Source organism: Hypomesus transpacificus, chromosome 14 (assembly GCF_021917145.1).
Source record: "Hypomesus transpacificus isolate Combined female chromosome 14, fHypTra1, whole genome shotgun sequence".
Lineage (NCBI taxonomy): Eukaryota > Metazoa > Chordata > Actinopteri > Osmeriformes > Osmeridae > Hypomesus > Hypomesus transpacificus.
In genome coordinates, this window is record NC_061073.1 from 5,432,529 (window position 1) to 5,443,545 (window position 11,017).

The 11,017-nt window shown below is 39.1% G+C and overlaps 1 protein-coding gene across 4 annotated transcripts; it reads right to left on the bottom strand.

Annotated features, from left to right (window-relative positions):
* Positions 1-231: 231 nt before the first annotated feature.
* nr2f2 (nuclear receptor subfamily 2, group F, member 2) lies at positions 232-9,681 on the bottom strand. Of its 4 annotated transcripts, XM_047033953.1 has the most exons (4): positions 9,545-9,681; positions 9,302-9,429; positions 4,402-4,929; positions 232-2,614 (listed from the first exon to the last, which is right to left on the bottom strand). In XM_047033953.1, exons 2-4 carry the CDS (start codon positions 9,339-9,341, stop codon positions 2,340-2,342), a joined length of 843 nt encoding a protein of 280 aa, XP_046889909.1. In that variant the 5' UTR covers positions 9,342-9,429; positions 9,545-9,681; the 3' UTR covers positions 232-2,339. The 4 variants fall into 4 exon arrangements, with proteins under 4 accessions (XP_046889909.1, XP_046889908.1, XP_046889907.1 ...); XM_047033952.1 differs by having other exon boundaries at positions 9,302-9,680; XM_047033951.1 differs by lacking the exons at positions 9,302-9,429; positions 9,545-9,681 and adding an exon at positions 5,873-7,101.
* Between the last annotated feature and the right edge of the window lie 1,336 nt (positions 9,682-11,017).

Sequence of the window (11,017 nt, forward strand, 5' to 3'; positions counted from 1 at the left end):
TCTCTCTCTCTCTTCTCTCTCTCTCTCTCTCTCTCTCTCTCTCTCTCTCTCTCTCTCTCTCTCTCTCTCTCTCTCTCTCTCTCTCTCTCTCTCTCTCTCTCTATCTCTGTCTCTCTCTCTCTATCTCTCTTTCTCACACACCTACTTTGACCCAGACAGGACTATGTGCACGCGCACACATACAATGGTTTCAATGGTAATAAGCAAACATAGTAAACTTTTGTTTTCAAATTCATAAATTATAATTTAATACCAAGAACAAATTTACAGCAGAATGCTCGTTTACAATAAGCTAACACAAACAAACAAGAATTGTGTTTAACTATAAACTTTCACACACACTCACATGTATCACTTGCAATTAATAATCATAATAATAATAATAATCGTCATAAAAAAAAGTATCTATACGTTATCAATACCCTGCAGTCATATATTTTTATATATTTATATAAAAACGTGGGTCAGTTTAAACTGTTCATAATTACAATCATGTATCATTCTCTGGTCCATATGTGGCATGGGAACAGCCAAAGATCAGTATTCAATCAACTACACAATATGATCCCTTTTTATCCGACCACAACATGGTGTCTTGTGTGTTGAAGAAAAGCCTCAAAACAAGGACAAAATTGCTAGCTTTCACACACATGTACGCACGCATGTGCACATGCATGCAAAAACACACACGCACTCACGCTCACACACGCACACAGACACACACACACACACACACACAAGGCATCTGTCGTAGACCGAAGGAGCAGAACACTAAGTCAAAATAGTACTCCTTTCCAAACCAGCTCACCCTGTTTAGTCTAAGTCTAATATTGAACGTTTTGTTTCTTTTTTAAATACAAGGGCTAGCGTACTGAATGCACAGATTATATCTATACAGTCAAAAAACATTTACATTTATATATATCAAAGGTAAAATAGGTTAGCGACCTGTGGCCATGCATTCACAGTCTAAATACATGAAAAGAAAACATTTGTCGTAATATGTATATACATTACAAACATAACTTTCAGTGCTACTAGCTAAGTCTGCCACTTAATTTGAAGACGTTGTATTACCGAAAAAATGGCAACCACAGATTTCTTAATCACATATACTTTGTATAAAGGAAAACTCGTTGAAATGAATTGACCTATATTTACAACAATACTGCTTCTAATAAATGTTTTCAAGTGAAATGCTCAAGCATAAGACTGAAGTTTCAAATGTAATTGTGTTCTATAGGCTTACTTAATCAACATTTTGATAAGAAATTACATCGCGCTTGTCAGGCACTTAATGCTTGAAGTGAAGGGTGACATTTCAGGGAGGTCATAATAATACTGCTATTAAACCCTTTTCCAGCAATGTAAAAACATATATGACCCATGACCATTTGAAAATAGGTATGGATAGTTGTTTTACTTTGCCAAAGTTCAGGCTATAGGCTATGAATCATCGTTGAACAGAGATACTTAAAGGCTACATGTAAGTATGAGGGTTTCATTTGCATTAATACCATGTAAAGGTAGAATTAGGGTGGCCTGTGTTGTCGCATAGGCAGTTGTCCCTTGTAAAATCCCAGTTTAGAGCGGATGTTCCACTGACTAGCCTAACTGGAAATAGTTACAAAAGTAACTGGACCCTGACAGTCCATCTATCAACCTTTAAAACAAGCAAATTATTTAGCTGGGTCAAAAAGTTACACTAAAAACTGGAAAACACCCTTTCCCAGTTAATTGGGCCATCTTTAGTAAGTGCGCTTGCAGCATTAAGCATGTATTTTCATAAGCCTTTTCCTATTGCTGTGGATTAAATTTTAATTCTTGAAGAACATTTGTACATTACTTTACTGTTTCAAAATAATTCATGGTTTTAGAAAAGAACACCACCTGTACTACATAATCACATATGCCGGTTTGGAACCAGAAAGAAGGAACAAAATAAAAATACAAAACACAGCTATAGATACATGGACACAGGACAAGTAGGTTGGAAAAAGAAAACTTACTTTTTCTTTTCCCTTAAGTTTTTTTTCCAATTTTTCATTTTAAATGCACTTTATAGATTTGTTTTCCTTTTAAGGATTACCAAAATCCTTTTCATATTTTTTTGTTTCATTTTCTTCTTTCTTAAAAAATGGATAAGAAGCCGGTTGTTCCGAATGACACTGGGAGCTTTTATCTGCATTTTGAAAGTTCACTGGATGTCTCAATTTTGAAATTCACAGTCATTTCACAATGTCTTTCTTCATGAAAGCGAGCTCGTGTAACAGCCGTTTTCCTTCTACAAAAGAGGCTCTAACCATTGTAGTCTTAGCCCCTTTGTTCATTCCTTCTGCTTACTGAATTGACATGTAAGGCCAGTTAAAACTGCTCCCCGAAAGCAACATATCCCTGATGAGGGTTTCAATTGGGGTTTTACCTACCAATCGGACGAAAAATAATTGCTCTATGACTGAAGATGAGACTGTGCGGAGCGAAGGCAAGCGAAGTAACAACTTCCCAAAACGAGTTGGCTGATTGGGATACTGGCTCCGAACATATTCCTCCAGGGCACATTGAGACTTCTCTTGCAAACTTTCCACATGGGCCACATCTGAGAGGCCACAAGCATCTAGAGGAAGACAGAAAAACATTAATCATGTTTGTTTCATAAATATACACTTTCAATACATAGAAAAGCTGGTAAAATATACCACAATGCTCATAAATAATGAACATATCCAATGTGTGTATTCTATATGTTCATATAACATACAACAATAGTCTAATAGACTGAAATCCTCCTGATATCACATGTACAGTATTTCTGACAGCAATGGAGGCCTACCACCATCATCAATGTTCATACTGAGTCCATTGTTCATTCAAGACAGCACTTGTCATGTATCATATTTTGTTGAATTAACCTTATCATTAAAGAATAATTGTCCTAAAAGACTGAGTTTTCATCATTTAATACTTCTATTTCATGAAGAAGAAAAAACTATACTATCTGTGATGCTAATAAATGTGTAAATGTACACTTGAACCTGACAAGAGTTTTCCTAAATAGAACCAGTTTGGATTGCTCTCACCCCCCCCCCCCTCTCTCTCTCTCTCTCTCTCTCTCTCTCTCGCCGACAAACACATGCACGCTCGCACGCACAGGAGAGGGGAAAGGGGTTAGGAGTTGTGACCTCTGCACTGGGTTGACATTTCGCTTCAGGAGTAGGACTACAACCCGACAGGCAACCTCGTTTAAATGAGTTGGGGGATACGGAATTTTAGGATATAATGAATACACATTCATTGTGTAGGCTATACAACGTGACTAGTTACACTGCCAATAACATATTCGGTAGGAAATGTAAATTAATAAATATTAAATGTTATAATTAAAAGTCGACTAATACGCGAAGGATGTTTTTTTTTAAGCATTCATTAATTTAGGCTATATAGTAATTGTGAATAAAAAAATACTGTCTAGCGTTATAATGTATGAAGCAAATTATTTCCGCATGTCCATTCCCTTTTTTTAAACGTTAAATGTAATTATGTAGAGGACTGTAAGAATATAGCCATCACGTTTGGATTATGACCCAGTTATAGAGTGTGTCCAGAAGATCTGAATAGACTATCAGTTAGAACAAGTTTAATGATTGAGCACATCAATCTAAAGTGCCTTCATAAGGCAACAAATCGTATGCTTCTATGCATTTTGTAATTCCTGTATTTTTGGTGGCTTGACAAAGCCTACGTTGTGGGACGGGCTGTAATGTGTGTGAATGGAGCATTAAGATAGTCTTTCCTTTTCTACCTCCCCCCTCCCCCAAGGGGTGACATCATTTATATCTGTCATTTTGTGCACATATAAACCAGAGATTGGACATAGGCCTACATATAAGCTTATTAATGAAAAGTAAAGTACCACTAAAGAGACAACTCATCGTCAGTCTTGTGATATTTCACACTAGCAATAGCAAGTAGCCTGTGTCATAGCTTAATGCTATTTCGCAGAGTTTGAAGGAACACTTGCACAGGGACATATGTTATGTTTACGTACTTTCTTTATTAAACTAAAACTTTGTATGATATCCTACAAATCGTATGTGTGATTGTAAATTATTAATGGGTAAAGTAGTACATGGGGATTGATTCCCAACGAATTGAACGAAAATAATTATATGATTGCTAAATCATTCAATGCAAATGGACGCCCTGTATTATGCTCTCGCTACAATCGGCTACCCAGGGTTACTACAGGCCGTAGTCTAACTTGACATTTCAATTACCTTATTGTCTTCAATTGATAATCTAGACCCTTCTTTTGAACAATGGTTTAAAATGTTTGACACATGCGTAAGCCTATACACGCACACCCAACGGATTCATTGAAAACGTCTTGATCTTGGAGCTTACCTGAAGTGAAAAGTACAATTGCCTTCAAGCAGCTGTATTCAGCAGAGTCAACGTGCAATGCTTTAAGCTTTTCCACTTGTTCTTGGAAGATCCTAATGTGGTCCATAAAGGCGACCACTCTGTCCGCAGACATGGGGGAGGCGTGAAGGCCAGCCGCCGCAAGAAGTGGAGCCACATGGAGAGGCATGGAGCACTGCGCGGCGTTGAGCACAAACAACTCACTCCAGGTCAACCTCAGAAGAGCCACCTGGTCAGTAATCTGAAGGTCTGGAAAGAATGGGATATTCCTGGCCCACTCCACGGCGCTGAAGAGCATCCTGGCTGCAAGTTCACAAATGTTCTCGATACCCATGATGTTGTTGGGTTGCATGCATTGACTGCCATACCGGGACGTAGGGTACGGCTCCGCTCTTAGCAGAAGAGATATATATCCGGATAAGTAAGAATGGCAGTGCAGTGGGTCCCCATTTGTCAAGGCGAACTGGCCGTGGTGTGGCTGTGTGGGTGGCATCCGTCCCCTTTGCACCGCTGCAGTAAAAAGAGAAACTGCAGATATTGATACCTGAATTCTATACATCATGAGACCATGTATTCTGACCTTGCACGCAATAATGCTACATGATAACAGTCAAATTGAGATGAATGGGAGTATAGGCAATCGCCATTGTTCTGATTGTCAAATATGCCTACAAGTTCAAGTGTAGGCTTATGGCTTATCCTGTGTTTGTATTTAAGACAGAATACTTTTTAAGCAATGGCTGAGATGCATATTCCTACATGTTGCTAGCATCCTTATCGACACAACCTGAGCCTTTCCAACCAACTAAACATTGTAGAGAATGCCTTTGCATAAATCTGTAAATTTGGCTGTTTTGTTGGGCCTCAGCAACATGAGTAGCCTGCAAATAGGGAAAGGCAGACCTTGCATGCTTTAGCCTACCTTTAACCTACTTAGTGAACAATTTAGCTATAGTTATACTACAAACTATTTGAGACAAAACACGAAACACAATTAAGATATAGGCTATGTACGCCTTATGCTGATTAAAGCCCCGCTTTCGGATCGAGATAAACAGTAATGGGGGATAAGGGCTAGCCTTCACACACGTTGTCCTCTTTCGACACTCGCCATAATAGCGCGTTTCTATTCAAATCCAGATGAATATCTATTGACTGACCATCCATATCGAGAATAATATTAAATTCAAAGGGTTGAATCGCAGTCACATGACTGAATTAGAAAATAATGCGTTAGACTGGAACTATTCTTTCGAACGCTAAAATGTAGGTTTGATGAGCTCCGTATCGAGCACAAGAGCAAGCGGCTCCATTGCGTGTCTCGGCCGTACAGCCCGAGAGAGGAAGACCCGGGAGAGGATATAGGGGACCGAAGCATACAATTACACAATTCATTCACTGCACAAGGATTCACATGCCGGATACATTAATAAGAAAACAAAAATCCCAATACCTTCCCGTCTCATGCCAACTTTTAGGCATTTTTTAAGGCGACAGTACTGACACTGATTGCGATGGTGCTGGTCAATAGGACAATTCCTGTTGGCACGGCATGTGTAACTGAGGTTCCTTCGTACGCTCCGTTTGAAGAAGCTTTTACACCCTTCGCAAGTAAACTGGCCATAATGTTTACCGCTAGATTTATCACCACAAACCACACATTCTATGTGTTGCGGTTGCTGCTTTTCCGATTGACTCTGCGTCGTCTGGTTTGTTGGCGTAGATTGCGTGTTGTTTGGGGGTCCTTGGACGGGTGTCTGAGGGGTCGGAGGGGCGACCTGAGAGGCTGTCAGATTCAACTGGCCTGGTTGAGGGGTTGGAAGGGATAGTCCTCCTTGGGCTTGCGAAGAAAGAGTACCTTGAGTGTCAGCCACATCGTCCTGGGAGCCTCTCCACACTACCATTGCCATATCTATCAGTCAACGAAAATAAACTTTTTGTCTGCCGTTTTTGGTGTAGCGATGAACGTTAAGCCTAAAGAATGCAAAACGTTATACTCAATATAGGCGAGTCAAGTAATTGTCAATACCGTACTGTTTTCAAATGTCCGTGGAATCTTCCGAAAAATGTCGAGATATCTAAGGGCTATCGCTGTAGCAGCCGCTGCGAAGCTCACGTTTTAAAACTGATGTGATGGCGAGCTGAGTCGCTGCCTTTCGCGTAAAGGCCAAGTCCAGGGGCGCTTACAGTCAGCCATCCAGGAGACCCATCAAGGGAAAAATGTTGACTAACTGATTGTAATAATGAGACGAGGTATGGCTATTCAAGAAACTGAACAGCAAATTGCACACGACGTGTCAGCGGCATAAAACGCAATTGATGTACACACTGCAGCGAGTGCTATCAAGTTCCAGCACGAGTCTTGAGGAAAATCATCAACTGGTAAAAAAATATTGCTGCTTCTCCTTTTTCTTCTTGTGAGGTAAAGCGCGAGCAGCGGCGCGCAACTGAAGCCAATGCTTGGGATCTTAGAATGAAGTCAACTCTCCGACGAGCAAATGATTGCCTTCTAAAACAAAAAGATCACAACCTAGAACCTCCTTCATGCGCAGAAAAATAATAAGAAAAAGAATAGAGAATCAAAGTGATCAAATATGTTAAAAAGGGGGAGGTTAGGAAATGATTGCGATTTGTAGGAGTTGGGCAGGCAGAATGCTTTCTCTCTGATCAGCTCACTGAGCTCTCTATATAGTGAACTTTGACACGACTGCTGCAACTTAGCACACGTTACCATGGAGATGAGCTGCCATATAAGGAAAGTGACTGTGTTTGACTGGTCAGAGCTCACGGACCTCCCCCTGAACCCCATTGGCTAGTCGGCATTTGTGCTACTTGGTGCCTTGCCAAAGCACGGATAAGGGTCGGGAGTGCTGCGTGGTCCTAAAAGGAGAAGGATTAGAATGGGGTACCGTGTTTGTAGAATAGGCTAACAAAAAAATCGCCGATATGGTCTGCAAAATAAAATAATCTTTACGGATTCATTTATCTGTATTGGATAATGCAACCAAATGTCCACGATGATTAGTTCAAATTAGTGATTAGTTGCCCACTCTAAGAAGGATGATGATTAAAAGTCTAAAATTATCAATATGTTTCCTATTGTTGGCTACCCGGAGAGATTGTTAGGCTGTTAGTCTACACACACTATAACAGTCGCATTTGATTAATATTTAAGAATCCAAATGAAATATAGGCCTACAAAGCTATGATAAAAGGCCTTTTGGACTCGTAGCCTTGCCTGAGCCAAATATTAATTCCTAAAGAGTCTATGTTTATCAAAAAATATTGTAATTTGTTTAAACGTTTTTCAGACAAGTTTAAGACCGTTTTTCTAAATGTGAGGTGTGTTTGTGTTCATTGAGGCATAGACGCATCTGGGACAGTCCATACTGGATGAATGAGTTTCTTCTTTCAGAACATCCCCACACCAAGCATGATAAAGGATTGCCTACGTGAACATCATTATTTTAAAATTGGTTATGCAGACTAGGCCTGCACAAAAAGCAACCAACTACTGATTACATTTACAGATGATTTGCAAGGACAATATGCCTACATATTTCTTACAATAACAGTATTGAAGCGGAACAAGTCGAATTTAGATGTTACAGACTGTTAAAAGAATTAGGCAGAAAAAGGCAACCTACTGCGAACCCGGTAAAGGTGCCACTATGATTATCCTGCTTATTTTCAATGCAGGGAGTGTTATGAAATGTTCAGCTCGACCTTAGGCCCTAGGTCTGTTGGAATAACCTACTGACCATCTATCAGAATCAGTTAACAGCTACTCGTTTATTATAAGGAGTCTGTCCTGGGAAGAAAAACACTCACACCTAAATCATCAAACATTTTCATTAACTTTTCAGCCTATATAGTACACACAGAATAGGATAGGCCTATTATCTTACGCAAAGACACTGATTCATAAAGTTAGAGAAGTAGGCTCATAGGCAAGTGGCTCTATGTGATCTGCAAGTACCCTAAAACTGTTAGGTTATTGTCAGTTTTCAACAGCTTTAGTTGTGGTAGCTATACTTTCAAAATCACAAGGTACTGTCAATGTTGGGTCCGGTGAAAAATGTACAGAGTTAAATCTGAGTTTAGGTTGTCAGTGGAAGACACTGCTGCAACATGCAGGATCTTAGGCTCAAATACAGTATATGGGTGCCCCCTAGCGTACAGATTCGTTCGGTCTCAAAAACAGACTCATTTAGAGAAGCGCCATCCACCAAGGAAACTTCAGTCCCCCGTCTTTCACACTGACTAAAGCGCAATAACGTTGGCTCATTTCAGACTGATTAGGCTACTGTTTCTTGAAATATTCATCTTAATGGCTCAGACAACGTCGTAATTGTGTGTGAGTAACTACCGTAAGGTGCTCTGATGAGCGCGGAATAGGGTAAACACCGTAGTTTTATGTGTTTAAATGTAGGGAAACCTATAGACCAACTGTGTGTGCCTGTAGATAAAAAGTCTTTAGTTTTAAAGTTTAATTATGGATTCTACATATCACACTGCATTGGTGAGTATCACATTTATAGTTTGTTTATTTAACGTAGGCTATGACTAAAATAATTGTTTGCATGTTTCATAGGGATTTGAAGGTGAAATAACATTAAAGCTACTTTAACTAAATCCACTCAATAAAATATGTTTAATAATCGAATGCGGTTTGAACAACTTACAACATTCAACCATTTTCACAATATCCTATAGTGGAAGGACGATGATTCATGACAAGCTAATCATTGATTATGATTATGATCGGTTTATTTTTATGGTAGCCTACTACATATAGGCGAGTCTTATTGGTTGGTGAATGACATTGATTGTGAGGCAGACATATACTGTACGTATAGGCTACATATTCTCACAAACGTACCAAATGTATATGTTGTCGAATCGTCCGTAGTGTGTTGCATCTTCTCTCTATCCAGAATAACTTAATCTTCTCTCTCTCTCTTTTTGGAGATATTGTTCAGATTCAACGGAAAAAGGTGTCCTTTTCCACTGGAATGAAAGAAAAATTATTTAGGCTATTAGAAAAGTCACTTAGCGTATAAAAGATTAAGAGAGCGAAAAATGATTATTAAACAACTTAATCAATTAGGCTAATGTGCTGAACCTTGTTTGTATGTTGACTTCTCTTCTCGGACATAAAATTGACAAACCTATGCCTCTAGAAATGAGAAAAGTATAGGCTAATAATGCAGCAAGAAGATATAGCCTTCTCCGGTGCGCCTTTTCTGTTCCAGCCTATGGTCAAATCGCACCTCTACGCTGCCGCTTTGTGTGGGTTGGTTGAAAATGAAAGGGGAGGGGGTGCATTCAGACACCTGTCTTTTAGCGGGCAATAACTGGTATGATGCTCTAATGCTAGTGGTGTTGAAACCTAATTGCACGCATTTTAAACGTTACTATATTAAAAAAGATACATCCTTATTTATTTATAAGAAAACTTACTAGAATGTACGCATTCTAACTCAATTATTGAATATAAACATGTTTTCGTATTATTATTTGTGTTTAAAATATATATATATATAATTATGATTGTTATTATCAGTGTGCGGGTTGTTATTATTAGTTATAGCCTCTCATTAAGTGTCATAATTATTTTAGTGAGAACAATAGTTTGTGTATGTGTGTGTGTGTGTGTGTGTTTGTGTCACTTCAATTTCTGCAAGTTCACTGTATGATTTACAAGATTTGTAGGCTAGTGTTAGTTTTTTTTCAAGGGTAGAATGCATAAATACTGCACTAGAAGACTAAAATACAGACCTGAGTCAAAGTAAGAGCATGCCAGAACAGCTATTTTGTCTGGATATTAGGCTAATAAAATGCACATTATGAACATACGAGCTAATTAAAGGTATAGGCTAAAGCTTTCCCTGATAAACCGCTCCTTAGCCTATGAGGTTGTCCTTAAGACAGAATCTTGAAGCACAAGCTCAGCAAGCCTCCAAACACAATAGCGCACCCCATCGGGACTCACATCGATTAGGACTAGACTCGAGGATGTTACCGTGCTAAATATTTACTGATCACACACAAATAGCAAGATCTTTAACGATTTTATACTCAGGGCGCCGTGAAAAGGGTAAATCGCTTTATTATTGTTTATAAAGAAAAGCGCGCGGGAACACAGGGCTGTAAGATGTGCCCCAATCTGGAGAACCACAGTTAGGTAAATCGATAAATAGTGCTTGGCCAAGTTAGTGGTTGAAATTCACGCTCGTGCTTTGAAAAGCCTTTCACTCATGTAACAGGTTAAGCAAACACTCGAGCTTGTAGCCTATCTGTTGAAGTCATACAAACATTCGACAGATTTGGCCTACGAATGTATAATAATCAACATGAAAGCAGCTAATGAGCATATATTGGAGATTACTTTTTGGTACATACATCTTGATTGGTGTTTGGATTTTCTTGTCAATTATGGTCAAATTTGTAATGAAGGCCCAAATTCTTATCATATAACTCGTATTTTTTCTACTTTGCGTTGTGTGGGTCAAGCTGCAGATGATACCCCGTGCCTTGGATAGAAGGAAAGACGAAGATGAAAGTTCACTTTAATCTTATCTTTCCCTTCACCAAG

Bases quoted from the DNA above. Each gene is read 5' to 3' on its own strand.
- nr2f2 (XM_047033950.1), bottom strand. From the start codon at position 6,329: ATGGCAATGGTAGTGTGGAGAGGCTCCCAGGACGATGTGGCTGACACT. The intron at 4,948-5,872 runs GTATTGGGATTT...CAATATCTGCAG, and splicing joins AGTTGGCATGAGACGGGAAG to TTTCTCTTTTTACTGCAGCG. The intron at 2,615-4,401 runs GTAAGCTCCAAG...GTCTTCCTCTAG, and splicing joins AATTGTACTTTTCACTTCAG to ATGCTTGTGGCCTCTCAGAT.